The sequence below is a fragment of the Tyto alba genome, unplaced genomic scaffold (assembly GCF_018691265.1).
Source record: "Tyto alba isolate M040663 unplaced genomic scaffold, T.alba_DEE_v4.0 Super-Scaffold_39, whole genome shotgun sequence".
Lineage (NCBI taxonomy): Eukaryota > Metazoa > Chordata > Aves > Strigiformes > Tytonidae > Tyto > Tyto alba.
In genome coordinates this window covers 8570929-8592190 of record NW_024881314.1, presented here as the reverse complement: position 1 = coordinate 8592190, position 21262 = coordinate 8570929, and the positions used below count along the sequence as shown (strand labels likewise).

The 21262-nt window shown below is 51.5% G+C and overlaps 2 protein-coding genes and 1 long non-coding RNA gene across 4 annotated transcripts in view; 2 read left to right on the top strand and 1 right to left on the bottom strand.

Annotated features, from left to right (window-relative positions):
• Positions 1–60: 60 nt before the first annotated feature.
• LOC116964029 lies at positions 61–8512 on the top strand. Its single transcript, XR_004408506.2, has 2 exons — positions 61–528; positions 8217–8512. It is a non-coding gene; the product is annotated as an uncharacterized LOC116964029 (long non-coding RNA).
• On the bottom strand, positions 4979–8210 carry LOC122154399 (collagen alpha-5(IV) chain-like). Its single transcript, XM_042802668.1, has 2 exons — positions 7117–8210; positions 4979–7078 (listed from the first exon to the last, which is right to left on the bottom strand). The coding sequence occupies exons 1-2, from the start codon at positions 7352–7354 to the stop codon at positions 6309–6311; spliced, it is 1008 nt and encodes a 335-aa protein (XP_042658602.1). The 5' UTR covers positions 7355–8210; the 3' UTR covers positions 4979–6308.
• Positions 8513–11083: 2571 nt separating the features above from the next.
• Positions 11084–21262, top strand: part of UBE2O (ubiquitin conjugating enzyme E2 O) — a 66062-nt gene continuing 55883 nt past the window's right edge. For both annotated transcript variants that reach the window (XM_033002439.2, XM_042802661.1), the window contains exon 1: positions 11084–11485. In XM_033002439.2, coding sequence (XP_032858330.2) covers positions 11123–11485 — 363 coding nt within the window. In that variant the 5' untranslated portion in view covers positions 11084–11122. The remainder of the gene's footprint in view (positions 11486–21262) is intronic.

Here is a 21262-nt window from a genome sequence, read left to right as displayed (position 1 = left end):
TTGCCACCTTTTTCCTATACATATATATCTCTCTATATACAGCAAAAACCTGCCCACAGTGATCCCATTGCGGGTCTGCTGGCACTGCAAGCTGGGGCCAATGCAGGCACCTGGCACCACCCATGGGTTGTAAAAATCTTGTAGTCCCAGGGACACAGAGGGCAAAAGCCTGGTGATCAGCTGCCAGCAGCTGGACAGAGCAGGGACAGGGGCTGGTAGAGCTGGGGGGAGCAGGCATGGGGCCGAGCATCCTGCCCCACATCTCCCGAGCCAGCCCATGGCAAAGCCGGATGGGCAGGAGAGCCCCGGGGTAAGTCCAGCCCCTGCCCTGGGGGCAGGCAGGGTGGGAGGTGACTGCGGGAAGCTGAGAGGCTACAAAAGAAGCATCTCTGGGGGAAAGCTCCACGCAGTGCTGCGTGGTTGTACGTGAGCGAGCGGTCAGTGACAGACACGTCGGGCAGCCAGAGCTGCATCCCAGAGACAGCCCGACCCACCGGGATTTGCTCCCTTCTCCGGCTCGCTCAGCAGGTGAGTGACACAGCTCAGGCCCTGTTGGGCTCTCGGGTCACGTCCACGCTCACGGATGTAGCTGAGGTGAGCCGGTGGCAGGATGAGTGGGTCCCTGCTGCCACGAGCCTCGGGCATCCCACCTGGGTGAGGTGCCCCCAGGCTTTGCCCCCTGTCCCGGGAGCTTTGGGCAGCGTGATCCCACCGGGCACAGCCCAACCCAGGACATGCCACCTGTGACGCGGGACCCCAGACCCCTCCGTTCCCCCAGGAGGGTCACCAGCACCCGAGCTCCCCGAGCTCAGCCGGCAGCACCCGTCCTGCACAGCCCAGCCAAATCCCTCAGCCTGGATCAGAGCCTGTAGCTTCAATCTGCCTCTGGTTTTGTGTGTGAGCAAACCAAGTTAATATATACAGAGAGAACCACAAAATGAACAAATAGCTTTGCTAAGCACATGCATCCCACGGGCAGAAATAGTAGGAATTGCTCCGGAGCTGTCCATCCATCCCCGCTCAGCCCAATATTCAAGCAATTTGCAGCAAAGCCAGTGCAAAGCCAGGTCATTTTTGAGTATTGTTTGAGAGGTGCCGGCTTTCCCTGCTAATTATAGGCTTGCCTCCAGCTAATAGGATTTATAGAAATAAAGCATTACCAGCACAAACATTGCACAGGGCAGAACCAGCACAAGCTGGGAATTTTCCATCCTGAAATGCCAAAGACTGGGTGCTTGAAATGCCTGTTTTATCCAGTCTGAGGTGCGACAGGGTGTTGTTGTGATTTATTTTCAATGAATTGCTGGTTTGGCAGGGGGTGTGTATCTAAGAGAGCGGGTCTATCAGGGAGAGGTGGTTTCTTTGGCAGGGGAATTAATTAGCATCCTCAATGCACATTCTAGTCACCAAGAACTAACTAATGATGCTGGGAATGGGTGGTTCATGCTCCCAAAAACATGTAGGAGGGAAGTAAAGGGGTGGCTGAGCTGGAGGGGACAGAGGGGCGCTGGGCAGGTTTGTAGTGTTTTTGTACATCTTACTATCAAATCTTCTGGAACTCCTCATCCTGCTAATTGGATTGGGGGCTCATCCACCCAGATAAATCCCAGAGCAGGCAAGGGGGTAGGCTCTGGGCACCTAGAAAATGCAACGGTGGTTTGATCCTGAGTGGTGCTGAGTGCCTGGGGCAGGTTCTGGGATGGCAGGGCAGAGCAGCCAGCTGAGTACAATCTCAGGCAGGGCTGGTGTTGCAGCTGCCATGGGAATGGTGGAGCAGGATCATGGAATCATAGAACAGTTTGGGTTGGAAGGGACCATTAAAGGTCATCTAGTCCAACCCCTCTGCAATGAGCAGGGACATCCTCAACTAGATCAGGTTGCTCAGGGATGTCTTCTCACCCGTAGCCACTGTTAAACAGTTCAATGTCCAAGAGCAAGTCTTTATCTCTGATCATACAAAGGCTGGAAAGAACTGAATAGTGGAAAGTCTCTACAGGACATCCACAGAGCTGAGGGAGTTTCAAGATTTCTTGTGCACGTGGCTACTCCGTTCCCATTAGAGATAACCAGGAAAGGGGAATCAGATCCCTCCAACTATTTTTAGAAATTTCTTGAGACCCCAATCAGCAACAGCCTGGATCAGCAGGCAGTGATGGGGAAAGGCTTGTTTTCCTTGTATTTTTTCCCCTCTGGCACTTTATTCCTGGCAACCCAGGTTAAACCGCTGGAGGACTGGTATATTTGTGTTTGTTTTCTGGAAATGAACTTTTTGCTTTGTTTCTCAGCTCCCCGCAGATGCAAAGGTCTTCTGGGGTGGGGGATACATAGAGCCTGCAGAGCACAAAGGATCCATCCATGCTCCCCAGCCCATCCCCAGAGCTGACCCCATGGGGGTACCAGCACTGCTGGTACCCCTGGGGCCCGTCCAATCTGCAGAGGTGAAGGAAGCTCTCCCCAGGTCACAGAATAGGTGAGAACCAGAAAGAGGAGGAAAAATCCTCTCTCTGGCTCAAGATATCTGCCTTCCAGTGCTCCAATACAGCCTCCTGTATATTGTTCAAGTCACTTATACCCCAGGCTAAATTTTGTGCTGCAACTCCTTACCAGATCTGCCTGAGACGAGCCCAATACATTTGTGTGTACGTAGCAGGGTACCAAAAGCTCACACTGTACATTTTTCGCCTTGTTTGTGTTTGTGCACTAGAGATCAAAGCATCTGCATGGTCCAGAGAGATGCTCACATGTCAATAAACAGGTAAGTATGCAGTACCCCCCCCCCCCCCCAACAGGACCTTTTTATTATGTTATGAATGTCTGCCTGGATTTGGAGCTTGAATTCTTAAATGAGTTGGCAGTAAGGAGTTATTCATCCAGTTCTGAAGACAAATATTCTTTGCAAAAGAGCTTGAGCTCTGCCCACACCCTGAACATGGAGGGTTTCAGTGAGAAGAGTCCCTGCACCCAGGTTTTGATAGCGTGTGTTGGAAGTGTAGGGATGGGACACAGGCTGTGATGACAGTCACGCTCTTACCTCCACCAAAGTCACTTTTCAGGCAAGCTAAGCTCCATGCACCAACCTCCGTTCCCTCTGGGGCAATTCCACCCATCCTGGGATACTGGACCTGGCAAGTCACAGTGGTCTCAGGACCACCAGCTGTCCCCAAGGCTGTTGGTACCACCAGGATGCAGCAGAAATGTGGGTGCTTACCGGAGGGGACCCCGCGCCACCCCGCCGCCCGCCTGGCTCCAGTGGTGCTGTCTGGCAGCTGGCAGGAGAGGAGGACCCAGGGTTTTGCCTCCCCTCCTCTGTCTGCTGTACCCGCCGCAACCCCTGCTTATATATATTTGTAATTTCTGGAGCACGTGATGACAAACTAAGGAGTTTATAATCCTGATGAAAGATAGGGAGAGGTGAGAGGCTTTAAGGTGACAGGCCAGCCAAAGGATCCCATCAGGCACTTTTTTTTTTGCCTTTTTTTTTTTTTTTTTTTTTTTTTTTTTTCCCTGGCATGACAGCCTGCAGAGGGATAAAGCATTTAGCTGATTGCTCTGCTCTGAATCCCTGCTGTGAGCTGGGCAGGGAGAGCAGAGGACTTAGCTAGGAAAGGAGAGAAAAGTGTTGTGCCTGATCCAGACCCCTCTGACGGCCTCGGGAGCCCGTAGGAAGGTGAAGGCAGCGCTGCTGGGCATGGATGAACTTTCTTTGCAATAAGGATGGGACGGTGAGGAATTTCTCAGGGGAATCAGCCGGCTCCTTGTAGGATGGGGGGCCAGATCTAAGGTTTGTGCCCCCAGGAAATTACTCCAAAGAGCAAGCATCTCCCCCATGCAGCCCTCGGTCCCTGGGAGCTATTATATAAGAAAGTGGCTAGGCAAAGCTGGCAATATTGGTCTCCATCAGGACATGTGTAATAAAAGGGGGATTATCCCAGGCGTGAGGATGATGTTGGCATCATCATTATCATCATGAACCAGATGCAGCCCTGAAAGAAGCCCAGAGCAGGAGGCAGAGCAGGAGGCAGAGCTGGCTTTGCTCCACTGGAGACATTTCCAGGGGAGCTCAAGACCTGCTTTAGTTTCCAGCCACGGGCAAACTGACCTGGGGCTACACCCTTATCTCCTTCTTTTAAGTTTTTTTCATGGAATTGAAAAAGAAATACAATCCAGAAGCTTTCTGCTGTTCAGAAATGGAATTTCAGAGCAATAAAAACTGAGCCCAGCAGAGCAGAGGCTGGCCCGTGGCTGGAATAGTCAAGCAGGGATGCTGCTCTCTGTGGTTTTATCTGGGTCTGTCTCTCCCTGCTCCTACACAGCTGCAGAGGGTCAAAAACTCCATTAATCCAGAGCCACAGCAATGTGCTGAGATTTACATATTTAGCAGCTCTCTCAGCATCTTCAAAGAGCCCCGAGCTGTCACTCCGGCTCCGCAGCCAGACTGGTCCCTCCGTTGGGGTGCCCGCTCAGGAAGACAGCAATTATCTCCGGGTAGGATTTGCAGCGAGGGGCGACACGTGGGAGGCAGATGAATCACGACTTGTCCCCCGCTCTGCCAGGACTTGGGAATGAAGCGACACACACACAGAGCCCAGGGGCTCCTCAGCTGTGCTGTGCTCTGCCTCCAACCCCGCTGCAGCGCCGGGTTATCCCGGTGCTCAGGGGGATTAAACTGCTTTTGGTGGCTGCTGCCTTCGCAGCCCCTTGGCCTCAAGGAGCAGGGTCTGCCATCACAGGGGACGCAGGTGGCAGCAGGGTCCTCCCCTGTGTGGCACCATCAGGGAGGTTTCTCTCCCAAACTCGTGTAATTACTCACATAATTGCCAAGCTGGACACTGCTCACATCCCTGTTTTACATCTTCCCCCAGCTTAGCTATCGGGACCCACGTATCCAAGAGGGTGACACTTTTCTCCTGGCAATGGCATATCGTGGGTGGCATCAGGGCTCTGCAGTTTGGCATCGCTGCAAGGTCAGCCACAGCTCTGATTTCATCCTCTCTCGTCTCCTGCCTTTTTATCAGCTGCCACAGACTGGCAGTGTGTGAGTGCTTGTCGTAGCTGTAACTTCACAGCAGGATGCAGCTCTTTGGGCACACTCGGTATTCTCAGCGCTTGCCAGACCGGCTACCTGATGCTTTTATCCCTCAGTGCTCCCCTCTCGTGCTGCCAAGAGCAGTTCAAAATCACCAGCAGGTCCTGTGAAGCCAGTGTGGCTCCAGCCTCTCCACCCAAGCGGGGATTTGGTGCGGCTTAGGAGCCTGCGAGCTGGTGCTCTTTCAGAATAACAATACAGGGCTCCTGTGGATGGTGGCCAGACCCCAGCCCCTAAATAGACCCTGGAGGGGCTGGTTCTGCTCTATGTTCTGAAATGTTAGCATGTATAATATATATATAACATACATATACATAGCTTTCCTCTGGCATATTTCTTTTGGCCCATTGGTGCAGCTGATGCCCTTTCTGCGAGGGTGCAGGGCCAGCTCCCTCTGCAGTCCCAGGGAGCTGGGTGCTGCTGCACAGCTTATCTGGGATCCCAGCGATGCTCGGGGGGGCTTTGAATGCTGGCTTTGACCTGCGCTAGATCAACACGTGCCTTTGCAGGGATGGTGTATCTTGTTACTGCTCTACGTGAGCCTTTGAGGAAAGAGTACAAACACTCTGGGGAACAGTTTCACCCATGTCTGCTTGGCCAGGGCAAGCTCAGCCAAAAGCAGAAGGCGGAGGGCCAGGACCCAGCTGGAATCTTTTATCCCCTCCCTAAAGCACAGGTATGGCAGTGATTAACCACCTTTCCTTTTCTCTGCAGGGCTGTGGGAGTTTGTCACTAGGTCATGGCCACTAACAACACAACCCCCAGGAGGAGGAGGAGGTTCAAGGGGGGTGCGGGGGCTCCTGTGGGAGAAGAGGGCCAGGCAGGTGGGAAGGGGCTTGGCAGAGTCAGCCCTCACCCTCCAGCCCCAAACTTGCAGGCAGTTTAGATCAAGTTCTGACTTTGGGACATGGCAGTTGGGTGGTCGTTGCTGGGGCATCCTGCTTCTTACAGCCCTGCAGCTCTCCTGCCCTTGGTCCAGCCCTGGCAGGGCTGGCAGGAGCCAGGGTGACCCCATGGGGAGGGGTGGGGAGCAGATACCACCTACGGGGAAGCCAAACCCTGCATCCCAGATGAGAGAGAGAGGAGGAGGATTGCGCTTCCATAAAGTTGTATGTATACAAGGTGACACCATGCTGAAGGCGTTTGTGGGGAGGGCCAGAGGTGTTTGGTCAAGGCAGAAAAGCGAGGAGGGAAGGGCCAGGTAATCCCATGCAGGATGGGGTCACCATGCACTGCCAGGGGCCCCTCTCACAAGGGAGACACTTTCCCCTGCCCACCCATCCTCGGGAGACTTGCTGGGCTCACCGAAACAGGATGAAAGATTGCCATATGCTGCATGGCTTGCTAATATTTCTGTTCCCTGATGTGATCGGGCATCAGAAATTCTTGCTAAGCTCTTTGCTTGCATGGTGGCAATAAACTCCCAGCCTGTCCCTGCGGGAAGGTCTGGAGATATTTCCTGGGGTCTGAGTGGCAAGCTTTGCTCCGAACCGCTTTTTCTGAAGGCATCAGCTCTTCCGAGCAGCTGCGAGGGGTGGTACAGGAACACGTGTGTCTCTGGGAAGCAGCAAAGGAAGAAAATATTGGCAGGATTAGCCAAGGAGGAGCTGCAGAACCGAGCAGAGGGGTGCTGAGCGCTGTCCTGCCGCGGAGCTCCAGCAGCCGCCCCGGGCCGGCGGGCAAGCCCCGTCTGCAGGCGCTGGGCTGCCGAGCAAAGCTGCTGCTCCGCCGCACCGACAGACCGGCGCCCCCCCCCGCTCCCGCCAGACCCAGACCGGGCCGGACCCTGCGCGGCGGCGGGAGGCGGCAGCCCACGAGGTGGCACCAGAGCCCCGCCGCAGCCCGGGCACCCCGGTACCCCCGGGCATCCTCGGTACCCTCGGGCATCCCCGGTACCCCTGGGCATCCTCGGTAACCTCGGGCATCCTCGGTAACCCCCGGGCATCCCCGGTATCCCCGGGCACCCCGGTACCCCAGGGCATCCTCGGTAACCTCGGGCATCCTCGGTAACCCCCGGGCATCCCTGGTACCCCCGGGCACCCCGGTACCCCCGGGCATCCTCGGTAACCTCCGGGCATCCCCGGTATCCCCGGGCACCTCGGTACCCCCGGGCATCCCCGGTACCCCCGGGCACCCCGGCATCCCTGGGCATCCCCGGTACCCCCGGGCACCCCTGATACCCCCGGGCATCCCCAGTAACCCCCCGCATCCCCCATAACCTCCGGGCATCCTCAGTAACCCCCAGGCATCCCGGTAACTCCTGGGCATCGCCGGTACCCCCGGGCATCCTCAGTAACCCCTAGGCATCCCCGGTAACCCTGGGCAACCCCAGTACCCCCAGGCATCCCAGTACCCCCAGGCATCCCCGGTAACCCTGCAGCATCCCCCATAACCTCTGGGCATCCCGGTACCCCCGGGCATCCCCAGTAACCCCCGGGCACCCCGGTACCCCCTAGCATCCCAGTAGCCCTGGGCATCCTCAGTAACCCCCGGGCATTCCGGTACCCTCCAGGCATCCCCCATAATCTCTGGGCATCCCAGTAAACCCGGGCATCCTGGTACCCCTGAGCATCCCCAGTACCATCTGGGCATCCCAGTACTTCTGGACATCCCTGGTAACCTCCTGGCACCCCAGTACCCTCAGGCATCCCCAGTACCCTGCAGACATCCTAGCACCCTGCAGGCATCCCAGCACCCTGTGGGCACCAGAGCCCCCTGCAAGCACCCTAGTACTCTGCAGGCATCCTGGCACCCACCCCCATAACCCCCACAAGGCCCGTGCAAAAATGTCCCATGAGAGCTGCCCCCATCACCAGCTGGGTCCTAGTGAGGAAGGACAGATCGTGCTTTTCACCAGTATCCTGGCACAGAGGCACGAGAGGTGGTTAGATCACACAAGCAGCTTGCTTGCAGGGAGGATGTTCTCCTGCAAAGAGATTAAGGGCCATCGCTTCCCAAAACAGCCTAACACCAGGAATTGTCCCTGAACAGGGGGGGGAAGCTACTTGATGGGTATCACTTTGCAGAAGAAGTCCTTCATGTTCAGGCTTCCTGCTGAACCAGTCTCATTCACCAAAGCAGTCATGTGTGCATACAAAATGCTTCTTGCTTTTGCCTTGATATTTTGCAGGGTGGTCTGACTTGTCAAGGTCCCTCAGCGGAGATCTGAGCAGCCTGGCGTGTTGAATAGGAGATGCTCTTCTCGACACCCAGGGACTGTAACGTGCCCAAAGCATGCCAGTGTTGTGGCAGTCGAGGCCCTGGGCTGTGTCCTGAAAAAGCACTGAGTTCTCCTTCAGTGCCACTTCCCGATGGAAGCACATCAGAGCCCCAGCTGGGATCACAGTGCAAAAACACACCCGGTTCAACTCCTGCTAACAGGCAAACAGCCCTGACTTGTCCCCATTAAAATCCCCCTGCCGTGAACCCGCTGGTTGTATAATGTGATTGTTTGCATGGCTATTTGTGGCTACCTGAAACCCCACTGCTGCTCTTCAGCATGTAATTGCTCTGAAGAGGGACAGTTTCCATCTACACACATGATTATGCCCATTATGTGTATCTATATTTTATTAGTGGCTGTTACAAGGTACGTTAAGGAGATGATGAGAAGCATCGCCATGCTGGATAAAGCCATGCTTTGAAACCTTGAGAAGAACATGCTGCCAATACCAACGGAGCCAGAGGGCAACCTCTCCCCATCCCAAAGGCCCAATCCTGCTCCCACCGAGGCACAATTCTCCCCATCTTCAGAGGGAGGGAGGCCAGCACCTTACCCGCCGTTCTGGGTGGGCTGGCTGTATGCCTTGGGAAGGGGTGCCGTGCTCCCCGCTCCAGCACAATGATGGTCAGACATCCTTGTGCTGGTGGCATTCACGTGTCACCTTTCCATACCCCACCTCCTCTGCTTTACAGAGGTCATGGCTTGCAGACTTACTCCCAGAAGCACATCCCTGTAAACAGCTGTCTTTCCCCAAGGCTATGCTGTTATTTTCCCATCCAACAGTCCCTTTTAGCTTATTCTGTTCCTTATCCCTGGGGTGGATGCTGAGCAATGCTCCAACAGGGAACTACATTAACACGATATCCCTCTGATTAAAATGATGCTGTTAAAAGTGCTGAAATGCTGGCGTGGAGGTTGGGCTGACCCAGGGCCTGGGGGAAGGCAGGCGCTGAATGCTCGCACCGCCTGCAACTCCCTGGTTTGGAGGCAAAACGGAAATAGTTTGTACTTCACCATCACTTAGAGCATCCAAGGAGATGGGCAGAGTTGAAATGCTGGCTGGCTCCCAGCACATCCCTCACCCACACCCCCCCACCACCTGCCCCAGCCTCTTCCCAGCTGCTTCCCAGGGTTTTGGGGCCATAGGGAAGGTTGGAAAATCCCAGCAGGCCTGAGGGGAGGGTCCCTGCTCCCTCCTGGGGTGGTGAATCTCAGAGGTGATTAGAGGCAGACCTTTCTCCTGGTTGTTTTTCCTAAAGAAGAAACCTTGTAAGGAGAACTGATAGCCAGCTGAGCCACCCATGGCAGAGCAGCCTCACGTTTGTGGGAGTGGGAAGGAAGGAAAACAGTGCTCTGCTGCTCCTGGGGTCTTTCCTGCAACAAAGCAAGTCAGGCTGAGATTTTCAGGCATTTTCCTGATATTCCAGACAGCACTACGAAGGTGGGGAGATCCAGGGAGTAAAGAGGTGGGATATCTTTGGGTAGAAGACAGGCAGTGAAGGCTATTTGGGATTCCTTTAGCCTTTGACCTGCCAGAGCAGCAGGACCCACTCAAGAAATGATTTCTATTTCAAAAATCCCTGCAGACTGAGGGGGAAAAAACCTCTTAGAGTCAATGAAACTAAACATTTGGCTCATTTGCACACCCTAATGAGGGCTTCTAGGAGCCATTAAAAGCAAGACTGGGCTTTGCTGTTGGCTGGAGAGCACCTCCCAGCAAAGCACAGTGCCCAGAGGCAGGGTGGCCCCCCAGCCCATGCCCAGGGTGGCCATCCCACAGGGCACGGGGGGGCCTGGGTGGGGGTAAGGGGCGCTGGGTAGGTTTTGTACCCCCACCTCGTGCAGATCCCTCCATCTGGGTTGCTGTGTCGAGGCTTTTTATAGTACAGGCACACACATTTCTGGGGTGAGAGACCCATCGGCTGCTCCAGCTGGGCACTGGGGCATCTCTGCCCCCCCATGACTGGGGACCTGGGGGTGCTGAGGTGCAGGCCCCCACGACTGGGTGACCAGGCATGATGCAGTGCAGCCCACCCATGACTGTGGACCAGGGGCAATGCAGTGCTGCCGCCCACGACTGTGGACCTGGGGGTGATGCAGGGAGTGATGAGGTGCACCCCCCGGTGACTGTGGACACGGGGTGACGCAGTGCTGCCACCTGTGACCAGGGACCCGAGGGTGACTCCGTGCCACCCCCCATGACAGAGACCCAGGGCGATGCCGTGCAGCCCACCTGTAACTGTGGACACTGGGTGATGCCGTGCTGCCCCCCATGACTACGGACCTGGGGTGATGAGGTGCACCCCCCATGAATGGGGATCCGGGGGTGACGTACTGCTTCCCGCCATGACTGTGGATCCGGGGTGATGAGGTGCAGCCCCCCACGACCGGGGGGGACCTGGGGGTGACGACGCGCACCCCCCCCCGTGTCTGTGGACCCCGGGTGATGCAGTGTCGCCCCCCGTGATCAGCGACCCAGCGTGACTCAGTGCCGCCCCCCCCCGTGGCTGTGGACCCGGGGTGATGAGGTGCAGCCCCCCATGACCCCGGGGTGGTGCAGTGGAGCCCACCCGTGACTGTGGACCCGGGGGTGACGCAGCGCCGCCCCCCCCCCCCCCCCCGCCCTCCTCTTTCCCGCGCAGTGGGCGTGGCGAGAGCGGTGGGCGTGGCGAGAGCGGTGGGCGTGGCGAGAGCGGTGGGCGTCTCCCCCCCGCGCCCCGCCCCCGGGCTGTTACTTCCGCGCAGCCCGCCCCGCCCCTCCCCTCCCCCAGCCCGCGCCGCCGGCCGCGCGCTCTCCCGCTCAGCCCGGCGCCATGGCGGACCAGCCCGCTGAGGCGGCCCCCGCCGCCGCCCCGGCCCCCGCCGCCGCCCTGCCCCTGCCGGCCCCGCCGGGCGGCTCCCAGCGCCTCCTCTTCTCGCACGACCTGGTGTCGGGCCGCTACCGCGGCTCGGTGCGGTTCGGCCTGGTGCGCCTCATCCACGGCGAGGACTCGGACTCGGAGGAGGAGGAGGGCGGGCGCGGGACCGGCGGCGGCGCCGCCAGCTCGGGGGGCTCCGAGTCGGGGGGCCCCGGGGCCGGCGGCGCGGAGGAGGGCCGCGCCAGCCCGCTGCGGCGGGGCTACGTGCGGGTGCAGTGGTACCCGGAGGGCATCAAGCAGCACGTCAAGGAGACCAAGGTAACCGGGGCGGCCCGGGGCTCCGCCGGCTCCCGCTGAGGGGGGGGGGGGGGGGGGCTGTGGGCCGCCAGCCTCGCCCCCCGCGTCCCACCCCCCCGGGGGGGCCTGGCTGCCGGCCGCAGGGCCGGGGCTCCGCCTTGGAGGCCTCCCGGGGCAGGGGCCTGCCGGTTTGCGGGGCTCCCTCCCCCGCGGTGTTCGGCTGCTCTGCAGGCTCCCGGCGAGGGGGGTTATCGCTCCGTTAACTGTATCCCCCCCCCCACACACACACCTCGTCCTCGCCCACCGGTCTGAGTGTGGGGAAGGTGGATGGAGTCCTCCAGAGGTTGAAATCCCTTTCCCTCCCCTCATCACGCTCCTTCTGGAAGGCCAGCGCAGATGCCGCTGGTGGCAAAACGCGCTGGGGCACCGGGATTGAGGGGCATAAGGAGAGGCCTGGCTGTGAAGGTGATTTGAGCGAGCTGCCAGACCCCTTTTGCGGGCTGGGGATGTGGGCCAGTATCTCTGCCTTTATTGGACAGTGTCGTCATCGCCTGTTTTAAGGGAGTCAACAGCCGAATAGGGAAACCTCGTCTAGATAAAGATTCCAACGGCAAGTAACCACAGTTTGGATCCGCTCTTATTTACAGGAGCGTTTACCCCTCACTGATGAGGCATATGTAAATCTGTGACTCCTTAATTATATCCGAAGAGCCACAAGGTGCAGGTCTGCGTTAGGATATTCCCACTTCCCAAAGTTCGTCCGGCGTGGGGGTTTCACGCAGACTGACTGACAGTACAGAGACAAAAGCGAGCGAGGGGGCACTGTGATATAACACAAAGGGGCCTGCGAGGGATGGGCGTTGCACTGAACAAAACAGGCGGCTTGCACTGTCCTTGCAGCGGAGAGGGTCCCAGTGCTCTTCTGGGGTGGCAGGGCGAAAGCGGGAGGCTTCTGGTATGCCGTCTGCTTTGCTGTTTTAGTAATGGCCCCGTATGCCGAAGGAGAGAGGGGAGACTGAGAGGAAGAAAGGTGTGTTGCAGTCCTACAGGCATCGGTAGGATTGCAAGTGCTAACAGAATGAGCTAAATTTAGGTGGTAGTGTCATTGGACACGTGACTGCTTGGAGATAAGGAAAATGAAAACAGGTATTCAGAAAAGATACTGCCACGTGATGTATTTCTACCTGGAAAAAAAAAAAGCGCCTTATTTCTCTGAAGAACCACAGTTCAATCACTGTAGCCTTCCAATAAAATCTTTGTGTTCTGTTACAGTAAAAATTTGCCCCAAGTTGAGTGCGGTTCTTAGCACCCAAACAAAGCTGCCTCGATTTGGGTGAGTAAACACAGAGTTAGGAGTTGTTACTGGGTTCCCAAATGCAGAAGTGCTAGCTCTGACTTTAGTCGCTTGGTAACTACCCTTTGCAGTGTTAGAAAAAGCTAGAATGGGGAGGATCAGAAATCAGAGACAGTTATGTAAATAAATGGTCTGTCTGTCTTCCGTTTTCCTTCTCCTCTGGTGTCTTCACCACTTGGGTAATAGACCCTGGGGAGAAGTGTCCGAAGTGCTTGAGGAATTTAGGTGTACTTACATTGATTTTTTTTTTTTCCCCATTTGAAAAGCTGACCACTAACAAAATTGAGGCATTGTGTATGATCTGTGCTTCAGCTCAGGGTTGCTAAAACCAAATCTGCTGCCATTGGAAACATGTTTTGGGGCTTACCATTTTGTGGTTATAATCAGAATTTTTTAGCTGTTTGCTGACCCAGCCCTTGGGTTACACCTGTGTGTGAGAACAAGCCAGGTAAGCCTCACGTGCTTGTCATTGTCCAGACTGGGAGGGGTACAAACCATAGGCACCACATGGTTGTCCTGGGCCTAACGCCTGTGGCTTTTGGGTGCTGTTGCCAGCTGTTATCTGCAGATACATCTTTTGGCTCTGACTACCATCTTTGGCTGTGAGATTCTCGCTCGACATCCTTAAAAGTGTGAACCTGTTCTGGTTGCAGCTAAACAGTGGATTCAAGAGGGTGCTTGCTGCACCCTTTTTTTCCCTGAGCTCTTAATTCTGAAATGAGCAGGGAGCAAAATGTGCTCCTGGGGTGAGGGCTTTCACCAGCCCCATCGTGTGCCTGGTTTGTGTGTTAGGTCCTGCTTTCATGTAGAAGGCTGTGTGCCTCTCTATCTCCCGTTTGTCAGGCACTTTAAGATCTGTGAACCCTGGTGCTGGTATTAGATAGAACAAGTGTTATAACAGAGGGAGAAATAGTTGTTGCAAATTTTGAGGATAGTGAAACACCTTTGGCTCCCAGTGCAAAGGTCAAAAGCAGCTTTCTGTACCTAATTATAATCCTAGGGCTTTCCTTTCTTTTCTTTAAGCTATGGGCTGTTCAATCATTTATTTTTTTTTTTTCAGCTAGGAAATAGGTAGGCTAATCATTTTTACTGTTGCTTCCAGAAGCTTAATGTTTGCTGTTGCTTTTTCCAGTTGGAAATGGTAGGTAGACTGCCATTTATGCCCAAGCGCAGGATTACTGGTGTTAATAAGTAATAGAAACTTTCTCTTGAAATAGAGCTAGCAGTTGGTACAAAGGCCCCCAAGCTCCTCCAGTAATAAGTGGTATATCTGAGTGGATTCCTGCCTTTGATTCCCACATTGAGTGTTATTAGCTGTATCATGACAAAGATGTGAATAAAAGCCAGAATTTCTTACCCTCAGGCTCTGTGTTCTCCTTTCCCACCTTCCATGACCACCTTCCCCATTTAAAACACTGGGAAATCATTTTTGCTGAATATTATAAAACCCAAGCAGCCCTGGAAGGAGAAAGCTTCCCCTTCCAAATATGTTTGCCATTATTGTCTTGCTTGAACCAACAAACCTGAAGAGCAGTTCCTCTGGCTAAACCGTATCTCCTGTCTTCATGTTACTGTTCAAATGCTAGATGTGATTTGCAACTCAGGTTTTGAAAGTGCTCTGAGCTGGTGTGAGCACTTGATTCTTTTTCTAGCAAATTAACAGGAGTACTTGAGACCCAGCTGAATCTTAATTTCAGGACTTCTCAGCCATAGGTTAGCATTTGTGCTGCACACTTGAGCTGCCTTTGGGAACTTTACAAAAAGTCTTGAACATATTAGATATTAGTAAGGCTCATAGGGTGCTTTAAAATGCTGCTACCCTTCCTCCTGCCTCTCATCTGAAAGCCTCAGAGCTCTTTGCTACCTTTCATTTTCACAAAGCCTGTGCAAGGCAGATATGCCTCTTGTACAGCTGGGGGAAATGGAAAGTGCAGGTGTTGTGTTTCAGCACCTTATCTAAAGGCCTTCAGCTGGCCAGGCTGCTGGGCTCCTGCCTCCTGCTCTGCGTCTGCCTCGGGGAGCGAGCGCTTGTGTTTGTGTCACGGTGTGATGCTGTGGTACGCACGCAGTGCTGATTGATCTATGTGTAGGGGACCCTTCAGGGCCCCAAGATTGCTGTAAGAGTCGAGGTGCAATTTTTTTTTTTTTTTAAGTTTGTAGCAGCCTTTTGTTTTGTGTGGTCCAGAATACAGCTTGGTTTGGGTGGCTCTCTTACTGCATCTAGCTTTGCTTTGGAACCAGATTCATACTATCAGGGCTCCTCAGACATAATCCAGTGGCTGATCAGTTTGTTAGCTGGAAATTATCTGATGTTATCTCCACAAGTCTCTCTGAATTCAACTCTGCTTCATCCTACACAGCTCTTCTGTTCCTTTCCACCCTTCACTGCTATAATTTCTTGACCTCAAATACTGAGTCATGAATATAAGGTTGCAGGAGACGTTTCTGAAGATGTTATACTCGCATCACTTCAAGATTTTAATGAATATTTTATTTCTTATCTGAATTCTGCCATGAGCCTTAAAAATTTTCCATCTTCAAACCTGGCAAGGTGTTTGCTGTCTGGGAGGGTGGTGATGGGGTGTGGGTACGTTAGAGTGGGTGAAGGTGGATAGCTCTGCTTTGCCCAGGCAGGGTCCTTTTCAGGAGCTCTGGGGAAATGCTGGTCACAGTGCAGAACTCTAGCTTTGTTGCAGCACACAAGTTCCATGCCCATAAACTATTAATATTTGCTTTTATTTTGTGAGGGAGCTGTATCTAACCCTCCTCTTGCATCTGATGTTTCAGTCTCCCAGGGGGGTTCTTTGAAACCACCTGATGTTTGTAGCGGTTAGAGACAGGAGAAGAGAAAAAGCTTACTGGAATTTTTGCAGTTCTGTGTAAAATAGAGCCACTTTAATGGGTGACCTTTCCATCCTGTGGGTATCCATTGCAAGGTCACGTACCCTTGAGTCAATTCCCTATTTTACTTTGATTTGTTTGGCTCTTGCAATGTAGACTTGGGGATGATCATTAATATTTTACTGCAAAAGTGGAATCCTGCACAATTCACAGTATGGAAATCTCAGGAGTACTAAATAGTGTATGCTGTTACTGTATGGAGAGTTGTTTTGTGTACAGTGTGCAGAGTGAATTGATAATTCAGGAATTGCAAGTGGCCACCTGGGCTAAGCAATTAATTATAACTATTCCGAATCTAGACAGGAGTGTTATTTTTAAAATGGACAAAACTTCTCCCCAAACAAGTACTTTTTGTGATGTGTTCTCTTTCAAGGTGTACTCACTTTCAGTGTGCTGGTATAGCTTAAAAAAAACACCTGAGTAATACTCTTAGGACTAGTAAACAAACTAATGTGTACTCAAAGCTTTAGAAGGAATCAATCAAAGTCTGTGTCAGGTTTTGAAATACCTGTGCGAGTGAGGTATTTTGCTGAAACTTTCTCATACGAGTTCTTTCTTTGCTGATGTGATGCAGGTCTGATGCAGATTTCTGCAGAGAAGTGGCTTTAAGCAATATTATAAAGTTACTTTTTTGGTTCTTCATTGAAGTTAAATGTCAGAAGCTTTGACAGATGCTTTTTGGGGCAATGGCATCTGTCTTCAGCTCCTCTCTCTCTTCCGAGGAAAGACAGTATTTTTAATGTTCAGCATCTGTGTTGGTGCTGGGAAATAATTGGCATGTGTGAAGCTAAAAGCCTCTTCTTGTTTGACTGTTTGTTTAATTACTTGGGGGATTTCAAAGGCTCAGAAGGTGATGACACCTTCCTAAATGCTACTTAGGAAAAACCTGCCTGATTGTTTCCACTCTACTGTTACCTCCCACCATGTGCTGGGTTTTTGTCCAAATGGGTTCTTGTAAGCACAGGACCTGATACTTTAATCTGAAATCTTTGCACTTGCTTATGAGGTTCAGTCCTGAGTTTCCTGGAACTGAGAGATGTGAGATGATGGCTTGGCTTTCTTCTTTTTAAGTACTTCTCTGGAGCACTTGACTTGTAACTCAGTTCAGGCTCTACCTCGCATAACTGGTGTGTCCCACTCCTGAGACCTTTAGACCCGTGGCAAGGTAGGAGAATGCTAACTCCATCTTCTAGAAAAAAAACACCCATAGGGAGATACTGTGGTAATGTTTGGGCTCTTTCCCATTTGCTGTTGGCTATTAGGCTGCTAAATAGATGTGTGCACACTTGTGTCTAAAACCAAAATATTCTGCTAACTTTAATTTGTGAAGTTAAACTTCAGCAACAAGTCAGCTTCTCTGCAAGGTCCTGGGACTGGGAGGGGGATTTACCTTTGACGGGGTGGATAAGGTGTTTTTCTTTGTGAAAGGTAAGTGTTCCTGTGAATGGAGTAGGAGACTATGTGGGGGGTAGAGTGATGATGATTGTATGGACTGATTAGAAACATCAAATACTATGAAAAACGTTGTGGTTTTGGCAGTGGAGGTGGTAGGGATTGCTGATAGCTGTGATAGCTGCAGTGCTTGCAGATGTGCCTGAGGTTCAGGTTGATGGGTGTTCTTTCTCTTTTAGTTCTCTTTTTGGTTTGTGCTGAATGAATTGGGTCCTCTGCCTGTGCTGGGTGAGGGATCCTCTGCCTGAGGTGGTAAGCCCAGAGCACATGCAGCCCAACTCTGCAGTTAGGTGTGTTGTGAGCTCGGCTGTGTTTCTTGATAGAAAGCATCTCTTACTGTGCGTTTCAGGATTATTCTTACCTACCTCATGCATTTGACTACATGCCTGGCAAAAAGAAAGGTATGGAGGCATGTCTGCTGTTCTTTCTGCCCCAGCCTTTGGGGAGTGCTTGGACCAGACAATGAAATGGCCCAACTGGAAACGGTGAATGTTTACTGTGCTGATGGTGTGGTATAGATGGAAACGAACATATTCATGGTGGATGTGGACTTGATAACTGTATGTTGGATATGTGCTTGTGCGGGAGAGATAAGGGAAGTACAGCTGATACTACATGTGTCTTTTGCCCTTAATTGTGTGGGGTTTAAAGCAACTTAACAGAAAGATGGATCCAATAAGCACCCAAAAAGCAACTTAATGGAAAGATGGATCCAAAAGCTGATGGAATTCCTCCCTCTTACAGAATATGACATGTAGGTCAAGGCCAGAAACACAAGTCGAGAGTGGTGAGAGTTTAACACTAAGAAATCTATACCTCTGTACACTAGACTTTGCTTTTTGAGTTTTGTTTTTGTTTGTCTGTTTGTTTTGTTTTGGGTTTTTTTGTTGTTGTTGTTTTTTAAAAGTGACATCACTGTTATGTTTTGTTCATCCTCCTTCACTGGTCAGGTGTATGTTCCTTCACAGTCACAGAGCTTCTCTGCTGCAAGTTGCAGTTCAGTTCAGGTTATGGGAAAGACTTCAGCTCAAAAGCACTAATGCCTGTATGCTGTGAGCATAGAGCGTACACCATGTATCCTCTAACCTGCTGGTCTAAACTTTAACAAAGGAATAGCTAGAGATGTGTGGAAGTGGTGTCTAGAGCAGTATCTTGATAAGACTCGGTGGTTTTAAGGGTTTTTTGACTCGCTCTATTTATTAGCTTCTGGCATGGAGTAGAAGGTTGCTTGGGTGCAATGGTAGCAGGTGAAAACCAAGATACAAAATGCTTTTTGTGCACATATGCTGAGATCTTGAAAGTGGGACGTATCAAGATACATCTTAAATAATTTGCCTGTTTTTTCAAGGGATTTGAACAACCAGCTACCTGCTACAGATGTATGTTGGATTCTGTAAATAGGTAGGCTTCTTTGTGGTTGCAAAGCTGATTTATGTTTAAAATCATGACCTCTGTTTCTTCAACACCTGGGGCTGTAACTTTGTGAAATGAATGGGCAGTGTGAAGGCTGTTTGTCAGTAGGAGGTGAGACCAGGACTTGCAGCAAAGTAGGCTGGGGGAGGACAGGAGCACTTGGTATCTTACTGTAGCTTCCAGGCCAGGAAAAAATTTAATTCACGGGAGTGAATTTGAAACAAGGAAACCCTGCTCAGCTTGCATGTGCAATGGTATCACTTCACAGCTTCTGGTTACAGTCTCTTGAGTTGAAGAAAAACTAGGTAGCTGTGCCCTTGGTCTGTTAAGCAGCATTCGTTTTGTACAATAAAATTGTAACACTGGTACCATATGGTTCTGTATTCAGCACGCATCAAACACAGCCTTGGTGGTTTGTTCTTACTGCTGCCTATAAACCCATTAGATTTTCTGCTTGTGAGGGAGGGGTTTGGAGAGTGGCAAGTGAAGAGCACTATTTAACCACCAGCTGAAAAGATCAGGAGCTTAAGGCGTTTAACTGTGTTACTTAGCCCAAAGCTGGGAGTTCCTGGTGCATCGTTCCTGTTGAAGTGACTGGGTACAGTTTTCACTTGTCAGTGGATGACGAACCTTCTGCTTAGTGAAATACGCTCATACTGGGAGAGCTGGAATTAGTTCCATCATGACTGATTTATTTTTTTTACCTACTTTTGAAAGGATATAACTTCTTTGAGAATAAAAGAATTTTGCATATGAATCATTTTGGTTGCTGCTTTTCTGCTGATAAGGTTACTTAGCAAGTAAGTAGCACTTTTCATCTTCAAAGCATTTTCTGGTCTCTGATGTGGCAGTACCTCTTTGGCTGTGCCTGTTGGAAAGGTGACAAAAACTTCCTCCTCCAGTGACTCTGAGTAAGACAGCCAGCATCAGTGCTGCCAGGCGCTGGTGGTGGTTTCCTGGTGTGTGCCCAGTGCCTTCTCTGTTTGACCCTTTCTGATCAGGGCTGGAGAGCATGAGCTGTCTGCTTGGTGGAAAAACCTTCCATGTTCCTCAGTGCAGGTATAGCTAGAGACTGCTGGGCAAATTATTCTCACCCTTAACCATAATACATTGCTTATTTGGCATATGTGTAAAATGGGATGCATGGAAACTAAACGGCATACTCTATCTCTTGCTAGTGAGGAACTCAAGTTTGGTTTGATTTTACTCATGTGAGTAGCTAAACTGAGTAACCTAGCATTTTTAAAGGTTAGTTTAGGTATAAATCTAGTGAGCTGTGGGTTTTGCAAGTCTGGGTTAGAAATGTAGTGAGTGAAGAGCAGCCTAGATGTAGGCTGTTAGTTCACAGCAGCATTTCTAGAACCAAGTGTGTGTCTCAGGCCTCTTGGCTCAAGATACGTTGTTAAATAACTGGTCCTAGATCTCAATCCTTTGTTAAATAACTGGTCCTAGATCTCAATCCTTTGTTAAATAACTGGTCCTAGATCTCAGTCCTTGGCTAAACTGTTGACAGCCGCTATGCTGAAATGTGATTGGAGCTTGAGTAGCGTTGATCACCAAGGAGCCTTTGTATTTTCCTTTATCCGACTTTATCCCACATGGCCCTAAAATGCCCATTTCTGCCTTACCTGCTGCTGGAGAGGGGTCGGAGGTCTCATCCTCTGCAGCATGGGGCTCTGCTGTCCTGCCCAGCCCAAGTAGCTGGTGCTCCCACTGGCCTCTGCCCTCACACCTTTCCTTTTCAGTATTTGAGGTGAGTGTCCATGGAGCACTGCTTAATATTTTTGTTCAGGGTTGATCAGATTTCCAGCAAGGCTCTACTTGTTCTTTGATTTTGCTCTTCTGTCTGCTCTTGAAGATGAAAGTTGATTATTTTTTTTTTTTTTCCCTTGGAAAGTGGGTTACTTATCTAATCCAAGTGAATAATTCTCATGACTATTACAAGAAATATTCATGCTTCTGTTCAGTGTCTGAGTCCAAGTTCCTTGAAACAGCATTAGTCTTGAGACAAAATAGCCACATTTTCTAAATTTAGAGTTACTATGCAGTTGTGTAACTGGCTGGAAACGGTACATAATGAACTGCCTCTTCATATTTGTTTTGTACTTAATATGTGCAACTTCTGACAGAAGTCTTTTCACTGTCTTTGTGCCACAGGTTGTAAAAGTTGTTCTGGTTTCCCATGCTGAAGTATAATCTTGTCTAAGCGAATTGTCTGTGGGCTTCAGATTAAAGCAGAAAATGGGACTGAGGGAGAGGGAGGAATCTGTGTCCTTCCTGGAAAACTGGTTTTGTGTTTTCTTTTTAAAGTCTGCAGATGTGGATGATTCATTTGCTTCCTGTGAGAGGTGGGCTGGCCAACATTTCTGGTGTATTCCAAAGAGTTTGGGAAGCTCTTAAGGAGGTGGTGTAGTATATAATGTTTCCTCCTTGGGGCATATTTAATGCAGCTTGTGACTGATGAACACATACCTGATTTATCCTGACAGTGGAAGCTTTCTGAACTGGAACAAACTTAACAGAATGAAGCAAGCTGCATCCTGGACAAAGCAAGTTGCTTCCCAGACTATGCACCTCTCTATATTCCTGAAATTTAAGAAAGAAGAGAGAACCTTGCAGAATTACACAGCAGGGAAGGTGATACTGCACAGGAAATACCAGAATTCATGGCTGCTTAG